Genomic DNA, 20,703 nt, shown 5'->3' on the forward strand with positions numbered 1-20,703 from the left:
CTGTGTGAATAGGCACAAACTCTTGTCCTGGGTGGGAAAGTCAAGTTGACCACAGGCTTGAATAAGCAGGGGCCCTCTTATGTCTTTAGGCATGACATAGCATCAGGGTTTGCAATCAGCCACCAAACCCCTAGGCAGTGGGATACAATCATTTGTTTTTTTTCCCCCCAGTGGTGTCAGGTAGTTGTTATAATAATTATAGCCTTAAGTTTTAAGGATCTACTTAGTGTATCTTTTTGAGAAACACAATTACTAACAAAATATAAGAGAGTTTTAAAAATGAGTTGGGGCAATGCAAAGGACACTTTGTTCATAAAAATAAGCGGATCAAATTCTTCAAATTTGTCTACATCTGACAACAAAAATGAAGCACAGCTTGACTGGATCCCCAAAAAGTAAAATAGAAAATTCAGGTCTGTCCAGAAGCAGAACATCAATCAATTAAAAACTAGGTTTATTGACTGGCTCGGATCAGAGAAGGGTTTGCCAAAACTGCAGTGCGTTATTTGTGGAAATGTTTTGTCAGATGAGAGCCTGAAGCCAGCAAAGCTTTCTCAACATCTGAAGACAAAGCAATCAGATTTTCTTTCTAACAAAAATTTCTTGAAATGAAATACCAAAGTAACTCCTCTGAAGAGTATTTATTAGCCAAAAAGAAAAAAAAATCACTAGCCAGGACTTTGAATTTTAATTGCTTTTCAAATCAATGTTGAGAAGAATAATAGCTGGCATTTATACTTTTCTTTTTTTTCAGAATTGCTAAATGCTTGATATAGATGATCTCATTTGGTAAGGCAGCAGGTGTTATTTCCCCCATTTTGCAGATAAGGAAACTGAGACTTAGGTGAAATGACTGGCCAAGAGTCACACAGCTCACATCTGAGGTGGATTTCAAATGTCACTTAACTCCAACTTTAATATTCTTTTCACTACATTAATTACATTATTAATTACCGATAGGTGGTGCAGTGGATAGAGTGTTGGGGCCTGGAGTTAGGAAGACTCAACTTCCCAAATTCAAATCTGGCCTCAGATACTTCCTAACTGTGTGACCCCGGACAGGTCACTTAACCCTATTTGCCTCAGTTCCCTCATCTGTAAAATGAGCTGGAGAAGGAAATGGCAAACCACTCCAGTATCTTTGGCCAAGAAAACTCCAAATGGGGTCATGAAGAGTCAGACTCAACTGAACAACAAATTTAGTTGATAAAGTCAAAGGAAAATAATTGGTTGAATTGCAACCTTTCTCTACATCTTACAATCACACCTGATTCTTAAGAAAACAAAAACTAGTAAGAAAGTTCAATAACCACAATGATTATCTTCTCCTCCTACATGTTTATTATTATATTTCTTTGTATAATATTTAAGTGTCTTTAAATACATTTCTTGATAATGTGTTCCTTTAATAAATGAAAAGTTAAATAAAATGCTTATTCTCTTTATCGAAGAATTTAATAAATATATGTATTATACACCTAGTCACAATGTATATAATGGAAAGAGTGCTGAACCTAAAGTCAGGAAGACCTGGTTTCAAATCCCCTAGCCGACACTTCCTAGCTATGTGACCATGGGCAAATACCTATTAACTCCCATATGCTTCAGGCAATTGCCTTGGACTGATCATAGGTTGCAATCTGCCTTGAAGGTCTCTAGCCTAACAAAATTACAGATTTTAGTAATAATAATAATAGCAGTACTAGCTGCCTGTATATACTGCTTTATGTGTTATAAATAATTTTACATGCATTATCTTAATTAATTTTCACAACAACCCTGAAAGACAAGTTCTATTGTCTGAATTTTATCGATAAAATTTGAGAGTGACCTGGTAAGGGTCACAGTACATGGCCTCTCAGGTCCCTTCCAGCTGTAGGCATATTATCCTTGTATAACCCACCTACATAATTTTAGCAACTAATGGAACATAACTTGGATTTTTTTTACTATTTTGCAAGTATAGTTTGGAATAGATGACTTCTGAGGTCTCTTCTAATTTGTAGTTCTAGGAAGAAAGATTTCAGTCTGCAGGGGATCCTTTATGCTGAGATGATACCGGGCTTAAGGCTACTAGAATGTCTATAAAGGATTGTGGTCCAATTGCCATTCTAGGGTAATAAGCAAAGTCCAATTTATTTTAAAGGCCAGATCATAACCAAATGCTGAATAGACTACAAGGAAACCAAGGCTAGGGACTAGACCTGTAATTCTAGTGATTACAGGGAACTCCGAGATGAGAAAACTCCCTCTACGAATGAAGATCAAATCTTCTCTGCATACTTTTTTTACTTTATTTTTCTTGGGGGTTTTTTGAGTATGTTTTCTTTTTGGCAACATGGCTAATATAGAAGTATGTTTTGCATGACTTTACATTTATAATCAACATCGTATTGCTTGCTTTCTGGGGGGGTTGGGAGAGAGTGAATTTAGAACTCAAAAAAATTTTTTACAATGTTAAAATCTTTACAATTGTGAAATATTTAATGAAATAAATTACATATGTATATATAGTATATATGTGTATGTGTGTATATGTGTGTGTCTATCTATCTATCTACGTATCTATTTATCTGTCCTTCTCTGCAACTTAAAAAAGTTTCCTAGGGTCCTGAAAGGTTATTTATTGACTTGCTCAGGAACACAGCCAGTATGTGTCAGAGAAGTAACTGGAACTCAGGTCTTCCTAGTTCCAAGCCCAGCTCTGCCATTATACTAAATTATCTCTCAAAGAAGCCAAGCCGGACAAATAGGAATGAGTCAGAAGAAAGTTACACTTAAAAGATTAAAGACAACAAAATCTCCAAGAGATGGAAGAAGACAAGTTGTTTAGTCCTGAAGTCCACAGGAAGTCTTCAGAAGCCATATGGGGAAGGGTTTTTCTCATCCTTGTAGGGAAGGACTCATGAGGGTCCACACCCATTGAAACTTTCATTGAAGGTAAGGCTCTTGATCTGAAATCTATGCAAGGAATCTTTAGCCACTCAGAAAAAAATTCTGCAACAAGTCAGGGCATTCCTCAAATCTAAAGTTGGGAAGTAGGTCTTGGAAGGGCTGAAATACTTGGAGCCTTTGTCAAAACAAATCTACTTTGGACAGAAATTGGTGGTTTCTTCCAACATCTAACCCTGAAACCAGTTGGATCTTTTGTCATTTTGCATTTGGTGACATAAAATGTTTCTTGGTTACTCTCAAAAAATTTCATGTGATGTATTATTTCACAGCGGATCACGTATTTACCATTACAAAACTGACTGAAAAACAGAGTACAAGTCCCACTGCACTTATTGCTCATTAACTATAAAAAGCATTTGATTCTGTAATAATAATAAGAATAGCTAACAATTTATATAGCATTTACTACATGCCAGTCACTGTACTAAGTGCTGTACAATATGCTACCTCAAAGGCTCTCTTTCAACAAGTTATTTCCTATGCATAGATCAAAATTATTCAAGACTCCTTGAAAGTCTAAAACAACACAGATAACCTCATTTGACAACCTTCTGATCAGGCGATACATAAAGAAGGAGATGTAAGCTTGCCAAAAGCGTCTGGTATGGTCATGCAAAAGATATGGCATTAAATTCAAGTTGAAGGAGGATTCCATCTACCTTGTGAGGCCCTTCAGATCCTCCTGTTTGCAGATGCCGCTCCCCAGAACACTGCAGAGCCTCTTGGAGGAGATCCATAATCACTCAAGAGTGTGGCCTAACCATCCACACAAGAAAATCCAAGCATTTAAAAAAGTATACCCTAGACACTGACACATACGTTTCATTAGATAGCCTATAAAGCTCATCCCAGCCCTAAAGGAGTTTGCAATCAATGGGGGGGGGGGGGCTGTATATCTATAAATACAAAAAAGACGTATACAAAATAAATTATAAAAAGTAAATACAAAGGTGATTTATGAGGAGGGAGGTACTAGAAGCCAGGGGTGATGGTTGGTAGCTAGAAGGCTGCCCAAGTTCCTGAGAGTCACAGCTGGTTTCTCTATGAATGAGCAGACTCTAAAGGAAAGTTGTTTCCTGAAACTATAAGTTGTTTTGTTTTTGGTGTTATTTTTCCCATTCAGTGGCACATTTTTGCCCTTTAAAGAAGTCTTGAAGAGCTCTGATTTCCTTCTGTTCTATTGTGTCTTTGTGAATGCCTTTGTAATTGAGAAGGAGGATGCTGAGCAATGGGAACCCTGTCCAGAGCTTGCACAAAATGAAGTGTGTGGCTCTGGCTGCCTGACTAGCTCACACAGTTAAAACTCGGGGCTTATGAGGTCAAAGTCACAGGTTCAACCCTTGAATAACCCAGTTATCCTAAATCTCTTGTATACCAAGAGACTATTCCCTTACTCTAGCCTAGCCTTCAGGCAAATGAAGACACCCCCTCCTCCTCATATGGAGAAAAAACAAAAAGCCAACCTACAGGGAACTGCAGGTTCTGAAGGAAGAAAATTGTAATCTTTTTATGGCAGACGGTATCAGACCGGTTATATCCAAACAACTATCTAACAACTTCTCCCTAGGCACAACTCTTCTGGGTGTTTTTAGAAGAATTATTCATCATCATGGTGAAGGGAGAGGGTTATGGGCTTTGAAATAAGAGGACCTAGGTTCAAATTCCACTTCTCATGATTATTACCTGTGTGACCTTGGGCAAGTCATTTAACTTTCTCAGGCCTCAGTTTCCTCATGCATAAAAATAAGAAAAGGTTAAACTAGATAACCTCTGAGGTCTCTTTCAGCTCTACAGTTATGATCATCTTTTTCTAACATTGATGGGAATTCTCTTTTGTAAGCCATAGATTAAGGCAGCATTGTGCTGAAGAAAGGGCACAGGATTTGGAGTCTAAGGAGCTGTGTTCAGATCCTGGCTTTGCTTTGTTACTTAGACAAATCACTTAATCTTTCTGGACCTCAGTTTCCTCATTTGCAAATTGAAGGGTCTGGCCTCTACATTTTATGGTCCTTTCAGTCAAGATCAGTAAATAAGCATTTATTTAGTGCTTACTATGTGCCAGTGGAGAAGGAAATGGCAAACCACTCCAGTATCTTTCCTAAGAAAACCCCAAATGGGGTCACAAAGAGTCAGACATGCCTGAACAACAAAAAACATGCCAGGATCTGTGCTAAGCCATAGGAATAGACACAAACAGAAAGATAGACTTACAAGGGGCTTATAGACTAATGAGGAAAAGAGCACAGAAAAGGAAGCTGCAAATGGGGTAGAGAAGGGTGATTAAGGTATCTGGCCCTGCAGTAGAGGGGAGAAAGCATGGAGAGCAAAAGAAGGACGACAAAGCTGGCCTGGGTACCCTCTCTCAATGGAAGTTCTGGACACAGCCATCTAATCAAAAAGGGGAAGATAAGTACAGCCAGATTTTCTGGCAAAATATTAGAAGGCACTATTAAAAAGAATTAGATTAGCCATCCACACTGGAAAATGAAATTGATGAAAAATGAATACTGCTCTGCCTTTGGCTGGGCAGCCCACCAGGTAAGTCCATCAGTACATGTATCTTGGATAGGCACCGTAAATGGTCCAGGGTCCAGAATGAAACAAGAGAAATAAAAGTGAGCTAAATATCATGTGGAGAACGGAGGCAGAACTTTTCATAGCCCTATTGCTTTTGACACCAGTATCTTTCCATTAGGGCTAGATGGCTTTCAATCATGGAAAACCATGATTTCTGAAAAATCAAAATTAGAGGTGAACCAAAGAACAATGACAAGATGTAGCACATTGGGTATAAGAAAGCTGCCACATATTACCAACAAGAATTTACATGACAGATACGACATTTTAAAAAGACCTCAAGGATATGTATGGCTAGAAATAGGTGGGGACTAATTACATAACATACCTGAAGGGCTGCAGAAAGACTACCTGAGGGCTGCATGTTATCTACGAGATAACAGAGGAAGGACTCTTGTACCCAGGAAGATTTATGGAAAGCTCTGGACAAAAATTACATGGGATAAGAAGGTCTGGACGCATTGTGATGTGTACCAATGAGAAGAGTATTCACACCTACAAAGAGCATAAATTCACCAAAGTATTGCTAACATTCAGAATTTGCAAACATTTAGAAAAGGGAAGAAACCCAAAGATTCATCAAGAAGAGGTCATGCCAAACTAACATCATTTTCCTTTTCTGACATTTCCAGACTGGCATATTACAGCAATGCCATAGACCCAATAAACTAGATTTTAGCAAGGCATTTGACGTTCTCATATCCTTTGTAAGCAAGGGAGATAGGTACTACATGACTACATAGCAAGGTGGATTCAAAACTGGTTAAATGACTGGACCCAGAGTCAAACAGAGTGATGTTAGAGTATTTATAACAGGATGCCCCAAAGTTCGGTTCTTTGGTCTACTGTGTTAAAGTTTTTTTAATGACTTAGATGAAGGCATAAATGGCATGATGAACAAATCTGCAGGTGACAAAGTTGGGAGGGACAGCTACTAAAATATCCGAAAATCTAAAAAGATCTTGACAGATTTAATAGTGGACAGAGGCTAGTAAGATGAAACCGAATCATGATAAATTGTAAAGTCCTGAGCTAGAGCTCAAAAAGCACAAGTATAGGATGGCAGTAGCAAAGCTAGTTAACAATTCCTGTGAAAAGTAATCTGGGAGTTCAAGTGAACTGCAAAACCTATAAGAGTCAACAGTATGACCTACCAGAAAAAAAAGGCTGATGCCATGTTAGGGTAATAGAAGTCTAGGGATAATGACAATCCTGCTGTTTTTTGTCTTTCTAAGGCCACATTTGGATTACCGAGTTCAGTTCTGGGTACATTTCTGAAAGGGCTTTGACAAGAGGCAGCATGGTTTCATGGAAAGGACAGTAGATTAGGGACTCAAGAGGGCATAGGTCCAAATATTAGTTCTGCTGTTTACAACCTAGGTGTGACCCTGGTTCTTAGACTCAGTTTCTTAATCTGTGAAATGAATGGGTTTGATGAGGGGATAATTAAGGTCTTTTTAAGCTCTAAACCCTATACTTTCAGGAGGATGATTGGCCTGGCAAGGGCACTGATAACCATGTCATAAGAGAATCAGTTGAGGGCAGCAGGGATATTTAGCCTAGAAAAGCGAACACTTAAAGGTGTCATGCTAACTTTTTTTTAAGTAGTTGAAGGATTGGCATGTGGGAAAGAGATCATATTTGTTTTGTTTTACTATTGACAGCAAAACTAGGTGGAACAAATGGAAGTTATAGAAAGGCAGATTTCAGCTGAGTGGGGTGGCACATGCCTGTAATCTCTGCTGCGAGGGAGGCTGAGGCTGGTGGTTCACTAGAACTCTGGAATTCTGAGCCATAGTGTGTGCTAAGCTAATAGGGCATGCAAACTAAGTCTAGCACTAGGAGCAAAGTGATGGACCATGTTGGAGATGGAACAGGTCAAAGCTTTGTGCTAATCAGCAGTGGGATGGGGCTCATGAGGGGCTGCTGAACTTCCAGTCTGGACCAGATGGGGAGATCCAGTCTCAATCGATCAATCAATAAATAAATGAGTGAATGAACAAAGGCAGATTTCAGCTAGATATAAGGGAAAATTTTCTAGCAACCTGAATTGTCTGAAAGCTATTGCAAAAGGTAATGTTTCCCATCACTGAAAGTTTGAAATCAAAGGTTCTTAACAGGGAATCCATGAACTTTTAAAAACTATATTTTGATAACTGTATTTGGATATAATGGATTATATGCATTTTATTTTATTTTATGGGTCAATAAAAGGGCCTATAGGCTTCATCAAACTGCTGAAAGAAGTCCATTACACAAAAATGATTCAGAACTCCTTCCTTAAAAAGAGCCTGGCTAGCCACTTACAGATGCTTCAGAGAAGATTCTTTTTTTTTTTGAGTTGCAAAATAATAATAATAATAATGCAATGAATTAAATGTTCTATCACTATATTTTTTATGAATTTCTTTTTAAAATTAAGTTGTATCTGCACCCTCCCCCCCAACCACTGTGAAAGCAAGATAACACGTTACAAAAATATTTGGTCAAGCAATAAATCCTTGCATTGGCCACATCCAAAAATTAAAAAAGCCTCAATCTGCACTCTGAGTCTATCATTTATCAGGAGGTGGGTAGCATGCTTCATCTTGAATACTCTCAAATTGTAGTGGTTCGTTGTGTTGATCAGAATTCCTATGTCTTCCAGAGTTGTCTGTCTTTATAGTATTATTGTTAGCACATCAATTGTTCTCCTGGTACTGCTCATTTCACTTTGCATCAGTTCATAGAAATTTTCTCAGCTTTTTCTGAAACCATCTTGCTTGTCATTTCTTATAGAACAATACTATTCCATGACAATCATATACCATAACTTGTCCAGCCATCCCCCAATTCATGGGCTGCCCCTTGGTTTCTAGTTCTTTGTCACCACAAAAAGTGCTGCTACGTATATTTTTGTACATAGGAGTTCTTTTCTTCTTTCTTTGGTTCTAGAAATGATTCACAAACAAGACAGCATGACCTCCGAGGTCCCTTCCAGCTCTAAAATTTAGTGACTAATTGCTACTTAGGTATTCTTTCTCAATCCTGTCATGCTACTTCTATCATCAGTGATGCAGTTTGCAGATGTACTTTTGCTTGTTATCTCCACAAACTTCAACTATTTAGGGCAACATCATCTCAGTTTGCTAAAAATTTGTATTTTTGTAAAGTCATGGACGGGAGAGGATCATTTGACTTGCTACCCAGGAATCATGCTTAGATCAGGTGGCTCAAACATAAGGCTGCAAGAACAAAAGGGTTAGAGTCACATGTGACCCTCGGACAGCTCTTTCTTTTTAAAAGAATTGGGATATTTCCATCAAAGCTGCTGTTGCATAAACAGAACTCTTTCTTGCTCTGAGTTTCCACATTGGCAATACAGGGATAATAAAACTTGATCTCTGTCTATCTTTTAGAGTTGTTGGAAAAAATCAATCAAAATCAATCTCCTATAGCCTAGTACTGTACTATCAAATAATTAAGTTACCAATAGAGCACCTATGATACCAAAAAAAGGAACTGTGTCACCTGCAGTGTTATTTATTTATTTTTGCTAAGCAATGGGGGTGAAGTGACTTTCCCAGGGTCACACAGCTAGTAAGTGTCAAGTGTCTGAGGCCAAATTTGAACTCAGGTCCTCCTGACTCCAGGGCCAGTACTCTATCCACTGCACCACCTAGCCGCCCCATGTGGTGTTATTTAGAAAGGCAACATGATACAGTGGAAAGAATGCTAGACTTGGAGTCAGGAAAATGCAGTTCAAATCCTGCTTTAGACACTTACTAGCCATGTGACCCTGAGTGAACCACTTAGCAGTTTTCTCATCTGTAAAATGGGAACAATAATAGCACCTGCCTCATAGGGTTGTGGTGAAGAACAAATGAGATAATGTATGTAAACTGCTTTGCAACCCGAAAGTGTTACATGTAAATTCTTCTTAGTGCTTTTAGTGTTTAATAGGGGTGATCAAGAGAGGAAATACCTCAATAATCATGTTCCAAAATTAAATTAGGAAAACTTTTAAGGCATTTCCATTCCATGGGATCAGGCAACAATCAGCAAAGAAGTAATAGTTTATCAAGAAAAGAAAAGCCCTAAGTTAGGATTTCTTTTTAACTTTAGCAATCCTTAAGAGTAAACTAAACTTCTGGAAACACTTTGGGAAAACTTTCAATTTTTAAAATCAACTAGTGAAAAGTCTAGCAGATTTTCACTTGGAATCCCAGGACTTTTCTCCAGCAGTGGCATATTTTAGTAGCACTGCTATGATGCAAAAGAGAAAGTGGAAGTCAAGACAAGATGCTCAGGTAAAACCGACCTTTTCTCTGAGTTTAGGCAGATGAACATAACAGTGTCATTAAAGGGAAATACAAGAGGCCTGAGTTAACAGATACAGTAATAATTTGCTTTACAAAATTATTTAAGAATCAGAATATTTGGAGTTGGAAGAGAAATTTGAAGGTTATTAAGTTAAAAAAAAACTTTAAAAATTAATGATGTAACAGGAAAAGCACTGGATATGGAATCTAGACATCTGTGTTCATGTCCCAGCTATTCTTTTTGGTCAAGCTATATGATTTTGGTCATCTATGACCTCTCTGGGCCTCAGTTTCCTTATTTATAAAATGAAGTTCAACTAAATATCTTTAAGGGACCATTCTGCTCTAAATCCTTTAAGCCTATGCTAATAAAAATTATTCACCTCCTCCACATCCCAGCAAGAGCAAGGTGGTATAAAAACTCTAAGGACATTATGCTGTCTTTGAGTGAATAAACAGAAAGGGGATATCACACCTAGTCAAAAAAAGGGGAGTCTAAGTTACCAAGACAAACCAGCAGTACCAACTTCAGACACTAGATACTGGTGCTTGAGTACTGTTAAGTCCCATTTTGTTTAAAAGGCAAAAACAGGGGGAGAGTAACTTTGGAATCTCCAAAATATGGCACAAAATATTGTGAATTCACAACAAAGGAGAACTGGGCTCAAATTAAAGAAACTGGAAGATAGCTGGGCAGTGATAATTTTATACAAAGTTTTCTTGGAAATTATTTTTAACTATTCCAAGTTCTCAAATAGGTCTTTCATGTTCCTTACCAGATTATGTATACCCTTTAAGACCACTAAAGCACTGATTATTGCCAAACTATACTGTTTAGCCCTGGACATTTAAAAGGATTTACAAAAGGTCTAAGTTTTGAAAGCTGTAAAAAGTAATGCTAACAATCGTGAAAGAATAACACCCAAGAGGATTTGAATGACTATCATAAATACTTTCAAATTTTCACTATCTGGCAGCTTGAGCCAAAAAAGATTGTGGGGTCTGAAGATATGTAAGATAAAGGCTGAAAAATAGTTGTCTTTCTAGAGTTCTGAGTACAGGGGAGTGATAATAAAGGGGACCTTTATAGGGCATTTTAAGGTTTGCAAAGTGCTTTTACGTATATTATCTCTCTGAATTTTCTGACTCCAAATCCAGCATTTTATTCACTATGATAGAACCTTTTACATTTTTTATCAGGGTAGCTCTAGTTCTGGTGAAATCTAAAACATGTAGCAAACCCAAGTTAAGACTCATATCTGCTTTTTAACATCTAAAAGCAATTTATTCTTTCCCTTAGCTTTGCTTAGTTACCTTGAACTACATGACTTTTTTTCCCCCAAGGGGAAAAATTGATTTAAAAAAGCATGGCGAAATGGAAAGAACACTGGCTATGAAATCAGAGTATCTCTGTGCAACACTGGAAAAATCACTGCTTCTGTGGGCCTCAATTTCCTTACTTGTAAAATGAATAGGTTGTCTATAGATTCTCTCAAAGGTCTCTTCCAGCTACAATCCTAACATCAACCCCATCTTTATGAAGGAAAGCAGAGATGAAGTGCCCTGTCAATGATCACACAAAATTTGATTAAAAACCCTGGCTGTACCAGAGACAGGGACATACCACTTTTCAGCCAGAGGTCACTCTTCTTTGTTGGAGAACAGATCTGATTCAACATTTGAAGAGGATGATTTTATGGACCTGTGTTTCTGGGATTTCTTTTTTTTAAAGAGGTACTAGATGATGGTTTTGGTTCATTGGTAAATTTCAACTACAAATCTGCTGTTCCTTTTTATCTGCAATGCATTCCAAATGTGCAGACGGCCTGTAAGCCCCAGCAAGTTACAGCAGAAAAGGTTCCCCCGCATATGAAAAATATGCATGATCTGGTACCATAATACTTGAAGTTGTAAAAGACCACTACTTGCCACAGCTGCAAGAATCCTGCTGAAGATTAAAGAACAGAGAAATCTAATCATTCTGCTTTAGTAGCAATATCCTTCTTGCCATGTGGCAAATACACCTTCTGGGCCCCTTTTTCCAATACCCTTTTATTTTACTTTAAAGTATTCTGATAGTCTGTGTTGGAGGACTAGGCAAAGTTATAACCACATGAAGGTGTTTGGGGGTATTGCCCCATTTTCATGAAGTAAAGCAGGACTTACTACAGCTGGAAATCACCCATCACAGTCATATTGTTTATGTCAAACAATCACAAGATCTCAGATTTGGAAGGGACCTCAGAGGTTTCCTAGTCTAACACAACATTTCACATATGGTTTGATCAGGACAGAATACAATAGATATCATTTATCTGCTCTACACAGAGCAAATAACTATTTTGGGGGTGCCACAATAGAAAAAATTGGGGGAACAGAGCTCTGGATTTGGAGTCAGGAAGACCTGAGTTCAGATCCTGTTTCAGAAACTTACTAGCCTCACTACTGTAACTCTGGCCTCGTCATTTAACCTCTCCTCAACTTCAGCTTCTTCATCCATAAAATGGGGATAATACTAATATCTACATCCCAGGGTTGTTGTGAAGATTAACATGTTAAGTGCGCTGCAAACTTTAAAGTGCTATATGAACATTTACTATTATTATCACAGCTATTAATATCATATCTATTATTAGAAGAAGTTGTGCCTACTTTCTTCCCCTAAAGATTCTCCACCAACTCTATTCAGAATCAACTTCATCCCCATAAAAAAGTATTTTTTTTTTCTATATGGCAACAGGAGCAATTTCCTGTAGATGAATAGACAGAAGTTCATCAAGGGGAGGAAACAGGTATAGTTCAATGGCTCATGAAACATTTATCAATGCCTAGCACCATGAGTGTACAGGCATTTAATTGATTCTATTTGATTAAAAAGAGGGAGAGAGAGATTATTATACATTATGATAGAAAATTACAAAAGAGGAAAGGACCATATTATTGAATCCAGAATAAATTTGGGGGACAAGTCACGGAAAAGAATACTTTATAAAACCGGTCAGTCCAACATTAGTATTACTCCTAGGTCCCAGTGACTTTGAGACTGCTTAAGAATATAATTAAGAGTATACTTTTTAAGACCCAGTAAATCTCATGAGCTGAGTATGATGCAATTTTTCCCAATTGGGGCTCTACTGGCTTACCCCAAAGGGATACCTGGAATAGGGAGGGGGGCCATTTGCTGTCCCCAAATCTTATGAGATGAGATCAGAAGTTAAAATTCGGCCTAAAAAGATTTGCCCTATGATGCTGTACACAAAACGAATAGCTGATTGTAGCACTGTGGCTGTGGCTACTTTCTCCTTTAACTGAGAACAAAAACATAACTCACATTTATATAAATGCTCTAAGATTTACAAGGTGCTTTCCTCACTGTCTCTCACCAGATCGCTCTCCTCCCAATATCCTATCTACATTCTATCTTCTTAACATCTCTCATACTTCCCCCTTCTCCCCTCTGATCCTGCTACCACCCTGGTGCAGACCCCTTATCACCATGTGCCTGCACCATTACAACAGCCAGCTGGTGGATCTCCTTTCCTCAAGTCAAACTGATCTTCTAAAAGTGCAGGTCTGACCTTGTCACGCTCCCTAGCACTGCTCTTCCCACCCCACCCAAGCCACTTAAATAAACCTCAATTGTTTCTATTACTTTCAGGATCAAATATAAAAATCTTGTTTGGCTTTCAAAGCGCTTCATAACTTGACCCCTTCCTACCTTTACAGTTTCCCTACACCTTACTCTCCCAACCATTCAAATCCAGTGATACTGACCTCCTTGCACCAGAAACTCTCATCTCTGTGCATTTTCACAGCTTGTTCCCTATGTCTGGAATTTTCTCCCTCCTCACTTCCATCTCCTAGCTTCCTTCAGGGCCCAGCTAAAATCCTACTTTCTGCTAGAAGCCTTTCCTGACCCCTCTCCCCCTTTAATGCTAGTGCCTACATTGCTCTCCAGTTTATCCTATCTTAAGTCTTGTTTGTATGCCATTGTTTGCATATTGTCTCCCCCATTAGACTTCCAAATCTTTTAGAGCAGGGACATTTTATTTTGCAGGGAGAGAGAGTGTAGCTTTCTTTGTATCTCCAGTCTTAACACACCACCTGGACACATAGTAGGTGCTTAAAAATGATAACCACCTTGTTAGGAAGGAAATACAAGTATTATCAAGACTGCTTTAAAGATGAGGCAACTGAGGGTCTGAGAAATTATTAGCTTAAGGTCACAGATTTCACTCTCATTTTTGGTACAGTGCTTAATTAGATGCTTCACAAATGCTTGTTGATAGCCCATCCTGCAAGATTCATTAGCCTCCACACTCAAAGACTCATCAATAGCTTCATGCCTCTCCTCCTTGATTAGAGAGTGAAAAACTCTCAAATTCTTTGTTTAAGGAGGGCACCCATGCTCCCAAGCAGGTACTTTCTCCAGGCCTCCCTCCCCTCCTTTTACTGTCTTTTTGTGTGTTGTCTTTCCCCATGAGATTAGAAGCTCCTTGAAGTCAGGGACTATCTTTATTTGTACTTGTATTTCCAGCCCAGCACTTAGCACAGTGCCTGGTGCATAGTAGGTGTTTAAGAAACGTTTATTTGACTGACTGAATGACTGACTGTAAGAGACATAGTTCATGCCCAGGTTGTTTTACTCTAAGACCAAGGACTGTCATACTAGCCCACATACTTATGAAGATTGATAGGGCTAGGACCCAGCTAGAAGACCCTTATACTTTCTGAAGCTGCTCTAATGTTGATGAAACATTAATAATATCTTCCAGACAAATAGCTATCTATCAAATTCTAAAAAATCTGGTGCAATGTTAAGGCACCTTGGGAAACACATTTTACACTGGAACATCTCCGAAGCAGGAATTTAATTTCCTCACTCACTGAAGAAGTTCCCATCATCCTGAAATTGCAGAATGTCTCATTTCTGAAGAACTCAATGTTTTCTTCAATACAAGTTTAAGCTGGTTTGCTAACTGTTAAAACAGTATTACCAGAAAAACAGGGGGAAGGGGAAACTTATCTTAAGCCATATTCATTACAACAAAATTCCTGTACAAGAAGAATTGGACTAGCCTTTGGCTTTCTTAACCCAGGGTCCATGAACATATTAAAAAAATGTTTTTATAACTGTTATTTCAATAAAATGTTTCCTTTGTAACCCTATGTTATTTTTTGCTTCTAAAAAGATTCTGAAAAGGGGTCCATAGGTTTCACCAGACTGTCCAAGGGGTCCATGACATAAAAGAAGTTAAGAATACCTCTGTTTTGGAGGTTTTGTTATAGGAGGATCTGACTTGCACATTATCTCATTTGTAATGTTCTTACTACATTTGTAGTGTTCTCATACACTAAGGCAGTATGGAGACAAGGATGCATTAGCCTTACCAAGGAGACGCAGAGGCACAGAAACTTGCTCTGGATTACATACTCAGCAGAGGAACTGGTTCTCAAAACAAATCCAATCAAATCTTTTTTTAAAAAAGCTGATGGGCTTGAAAGAACTTTGGTCTGTCATTCTCCTGCTCTGAATGACTTTGGTTTGGTTTTCTAGAGATGCAGCGTTGCGGGGGGTTTGGGCCTGACACACTCCAAACAGAAGTGTGGCAGTTTTAGACAGATGACTGCAGTTTCTGAATGAAGATGGGGACTGCAGAAAGAGGGCAGGAAGTGAAGGGGGATATGAGATTTAACAGAGACACTGTGAATATAGATGGGATCAATGCAAACTTGGTCAGGCCTGGTAGGACTGGTGTTTAAAGACATCTGTACTGAAACCATACTGAATAAATTTTTTTTGTTGTAGCATGCTGTTCAGTCTTTTAGTTGTGCCAGATTCTTCATGATCCCATCTGGGGCTTTCTTGACAAAGATCCTGCATGGTTTGCCATTTGTTTCTCCAGCTCATTTAAGAGATGAGGAAACTGAGACAAATAGGGTCAAGTGACTTGCCCAGGGTCACATAGCTAATTAAGTGTCTGAAACCACATTTGAACTCAAGAAGATGAGTTTTCCAGACTCCAGGCCTGGCACTCCATCCCTTCTTAAAAACCCAGGGTAATCATTCATGTAAGAAATATTTATTAGATATCTACTCTGAGCAGAGTCCATATACTCTGGACAGCAAAATTAAGTCATAGAACCCCAGGGAGTTGGGTTCTAGCTCTGACTGCACAACCTATCAGCAAAATTACAATTTCTACTTCTCCATCTACCAAATTAGACACCACCAGGAGCCCAGCCAGGCACAGAGTTTTTTAGGAATGAAATCATAAATGAGAAAGTGCAGGCATATTGTTGCTTACAAGTCCCATGCAAACACAGTATGATTAATCTTTTTATCCCCCTTAAACAAGAGATGCAATTTCACTATTATAGGAAGGCTCTCTATACAGCTCAGCCACATTTATAGTCATACTTAGATAACAGAGAAAGTGACTTTGCCAAGATCATATATCCTCTAAGTGTCAGTTAAGGCTTTAACTCAAGCCTTCCTGACGGACAAGCCAACTCCATCCACTGCTCCACATAGCCTCTCTTTTGAACTGAAGTCTCCCCAAACACCGCCTGGCCCAAAGCTTCACCTGCACTCATAGGACTGAGGAGGAAACCTGCTGCTAAGGAAGTAGGCCAAGGAGGCGAACAGATGAAAAAGTGGTGGACCTTCCTCAAGTTCAAGTGTAGCAAAGTGTGGCAGTTCCTTTGAGCCTACGCATTTAAAAGGAAAAGTTCTGATTTGAGTAAATACGTGGAGAAAAGCCCGCAGGAAAGTGATGGATGGGCTGCTAGCTGATTCCCAGACTTGGGACGCGGGTTCTGAACTGAACCAGGGGCAGCATTTGCACCGGCCTCCCTCCCTCCTGTACAGTTCTCTGGCCGCAATGCCCCAGCAGAATAATCTAGGGTTAAGGCTTGCATAAGTCTACGGGTCCAACCGGGAAATTTGTTCCAGAAGGGAGATCTTGGCTCAAGCCCGTGTTTGCCCCGAGGGCTGGAGCTGGGTCCAATTGCTCTATTATTATTAAGTAATTCAATGTGCGAAGGGGTGGGGCTGGATACGACCGCCAGCCCTCCGGAAGCCCCCGGGACCCGAAGACCCGACCCTTCCCCCGCCAGCCACTCCCCCGCGGCCCCATCGGGCTTTAGGACCACGCGGAGCCCGCGGGCTCCGTCCAGCTCACTTCCTCCCTTCTTGCAGCCCGCTGCTGCTGCTGCTGCCACGGGGGTAAAAAGGAAAGGGGAGCCCCGGCTGGGGGGCGGGGGAGCGCGCCCTACCTGGCGAAGCAGTATTCGCAGTGGTTGCCCCGCTCGTTGACCGTGAGCACGTAGGTGTAGGCCGGGCAGGAGAAGAGCAGGTCCCCGACGCTGTAGCGCCGGCGGGCCCGCAGCCCCCGGCCTTTGCCGGGGCTGAAGAACCTCTCGATGCCCGCGTCCTCCCCGTCGCCTCGCGCGCCCTCGGCTCTCATGCTGGGGCGAGCCCGGGGGCCCGGCCGGCGCGCGCACTCGCCGCCCTGACCTGCCCTGCCCCGCGGAGCTCGGCTCGGTCCCGGGCTCGACTGCGGCTGCGGCTGCTGCTCCCCGCGGCGCGCCGAGCACGGAGGGTGGCGATGGGGATGCCAGCCCCAGGGGTGGGCGCCGCCTGTGCTCCGCTCCCTGCTGGCTGCTGCTGGAGAAGCGTCACCTGGAGCCGAGCCCGAGGCAGGCGGGGGTGGGGGTTCACACCCGCGTGGGGAGGCGGAAGATCAATCCGGCGAGGCGCGCTGGCAGGGCCGACCAGCTCCCCGGGAAAGCTCCGCAAGCCACCCGCCTGGTCCTAAAGCCCACCCACTGCGCGGCGGCGAGAACGCGACCCGGGCGCCGCGGCGGCCCCCCGCGCCCCCCCGCGCCCCCAGACCTTGGCTCCGGCCAGGCCGCGACCTCACTTGCCCTTCCCCCACCCACACCCCTTTTTAGCTGGGGGACACAATACACTCCCCTGAAAAGGGGGTGTGGCCAGCTGGTGAGGGGATTCCGGCTGGTGAGTCTGCCCCTAGGCTGATGTGGAGGTAGGGGGGAGGTGGGGTGGGGGTGGGCTTCTGGGGCCATCCACAGTTACACCCAAATACCATGAAATTGTAAAGTGCAAAGGTCTAGTTCAACTCTCTCAAGTCCACAAGCACTTATTAAGCGCTTACTATATACATGTTAGCCGCTAAGGGATACAATACAAAAAAAAGGGCCAATAAACCCCCCCACAGCGCCTGTCCTCAAGGAGCTCACAATTTAATGGGGTGGGGCAGAAAACACGCGAACCCCAGTGGACAAACAAGGTGTATACAGGATAAATTGGAGATAATCTCAGAGAGAAGACGTTGATATTAAGGGGGATTAGGAAGCCTGCGGGCAGAGATGGGGAGGGAGAGCACCAGAGGCCAGGAGACAACATGTGACTGCCCAAATTCCCATAGGTTAGAGAGCAGAGCTGGGGTTTGAAACCGGGTCTTGGGACCTTAGACCCAGGGTTGGAAACCCAACTTGCTTATTTTACAAATGAGTAAAACCAGGCGCAGAAGGGTCCTCTAATTTCAAATCCAGTGCTCATTCCGCTATGACTTTTATGTCTATGGTTAGGTTTTCACGTAAACAGTTGTTTCCTTTAAAATCCTCAAAGAAAGGTAAATTATCTGTGCTTGGAGAAAACCTAAACCTTCTTGTCAGTAGGGGTAGGGGAAAATAAATAGGACCTAGGGATTTTATAAGGAAGACATTTGAAGAAGTTGGAAAGAAATTAGAGGGATAGGAAGCAAAGGCCACAGTAAGCCCTAGTCCTGAGGCTAGAGGCTTTTCAAATATGTACAGTATTCTCCTGAGTTTCCAGTTTACAATAGTTTAAAATCCCTTCTGGCCCCAGTGTGCTAGCTAAACACCAAATCCAAGAGATTAGTCTGGATCAGGGGTGGGAAACTGCAGGCTCGAGGTCACTTGTGGCCTTCTAGGTCCTCAAATGGGGCCCTTTGACTGAATCCAAACTTCACGGAACAAATGCCCTTAGTAAAAGGATTTGTTCTGTAGAACTTGGACTCAGTCAAAAGGCCCCACCCAAGGACCTAGAAGGCCACACTTGGGCTCAAGGCTGCAAATTCCCTACCCCTGGTCTGGACTATCAGTAAAAATCAATCAAGTTAGCTACCTCTCTGTCTAGTGGGTGGGTCATTTTGAGGAGAGATTCAAAAATCTTCCTTCAGGGTGCTTGTAATCTAGTTGGAAGTAACTGATAAAGCAGGATTTAGGACTCTGGGGGCCCAGCTAGTTTATCCTTTGCAGCTGTGTGAGGTCAGGTTACTTGGGTTTACCGAACTGTAAAATAGGGACAATAGTAATTGCTGCCATACTTTCCCTCGAAAAATTGTTGTGAAGATTGAATGAAAATAATTTTCTGTACAAAATACAAAAATTGTAATGACTGTATTGTACATATAGTATCTTGTTGGAATTCAAAGATGGGAGTGATTCATGTGAGTTGATAGAGTCAGATAAGGCTTCATAAGCTCAGGAATTACAAATAGAAGGAGGAAAGAGATCGAGACAAGAGATAACCTGTATGATGATAATTGACATTTATTCAGCACATTTGAGAATCATAGGTCTGGTCTCAAAACATACATAGTACTTTAAAGTTTGCATAGCCCCTTATATATTCATTATCTTATTTGATCTTCATAACAATCCTGTGAGGTAGATAGTATAATCCCCATTTTACAAGTCAGGAAACTGAGGTTCAGAGAAATTAAATGACCTGCCCATAGGCACACAGCTAGTAAGCCTCAGAGGCAAGAGTCTAATTCAGGTTTTCCTGACTCTTAACTGAGCATGCTTTCACACAGTATTATATAAACTTCTGTAATTTATGTGTGATGCAGTCAATGATGTAACTGGAATTTTGCTCCTCTAGGCAAAAAATTACCTTTTACTAATGGCAAACAGCAGCAGCCTGTCTTAATGGAAACAGTCCTGGCCTTGGAGTTATCAAGACCTGAATTTAAGTCCTACCTTTGACATGTACTGACCATAGATTGGTAAGTCACTTAACCTCTCCACATCTAAGGCAGGACTGTATGAGTTGCAAAATAGCATTGGTAGACCTAGCTTCCTTATCCAGACCAAAAGTTAAAATTGCAAAATAGACATTCCCTGCCTCCATTTTGTTGTTCAGTTGTGTTCATTTGGGATTTTCTTGGCAAATGCAATTTGCCACTTCCTTCTCCAGCTCATTTTGTAGATGAGATAAACAGGGTTAAATGACTTGCTCAGAGTTACACATTTAGTAAGGGTCTGAGACCACATTTGAACTCAGAAAGGTGAGTCTTTCTGAGTTTAAGCCAGCCACTCTTATCTACTATACCATGCTGCCTACTTGCCTAGCCTCCAATGCAGGAGCTATTTGGATGATATTCCTGCTAATGGAGAAAGAAAGGGAAGGCTGTTTGAAGGTACTGTCACCCTTTGACTTAATGTATTATGATCTCCACTGCCATTTCCACTTCTCAGTGATGCACTGGTCCAGACCAGAACAGTTGTCAGCTTTTAGCTGTGTGAGTGACCTTATTTTTTATGGATGAACAAACTAATACAACTTAACCAAAGTCACACGTCTGTCTAGTCAATGGCAGGGCCTAAATGAGAACTTATCCCACAATTTAGCTAGCCACCGTGAATAACTGATCTTATGCAAGTAGGTACTTTCTGTATTCATAGTGAAGAGAGCTTGCCCTATAGATCAGAAGACCAGAGTTTTGCCTCTGGCACATACTGGCTCTATATGGGAAAGTAATCTATCTCTTTCTTTCTTTCTTTCTTTCTTTCTTTCTTTCTTTCTTTCTTTCTTTCT

The 20,703-nt window shown here is 40.9% G+C and overlaps 1 protein-coding gene across 1 annotated transcript in view; it reads right to left on the reverse strand.

Annotated features, from left to right (window-relative positions):
• SMYD2 (SET and MYND domain containing 2) overlaps positions 1 to 17,302 on the reverse strand; it is a 91,223-nt gene extending 73,921 nt beyond the window's left edge. The window contains exon 1 of the mRNA XM_027870747.1: positions 17,112 to 17,302. Coding sequence (XP_027726548.1) covers positions 17,112 to 17,302 — 191 coding nt within the window. The remainder of the gene's footprint in view (positions 1 to 17,111) is intronic.
• Between the last annotated feature and the right edge of the window lie 3,401 nt (positions 17,303 to 20,703).

Source organism: Vombatus ursinus, unplaced genomic scaffold (genome assembly GCF_900497805.2).
Source record: "Vombatus ursinus unplaced genomic scaffold, bare-nosed wombat genome assembly UNPS02014798.1, whole genome shotgun sequence".
NCBI classification, from domain to species: domain Eukaryota; kingdom Metazoa; phylum Chordata; class Mammalia; order Diprotodontia; family Vombatidae; genus Vombatus; species Vombatus ursinus.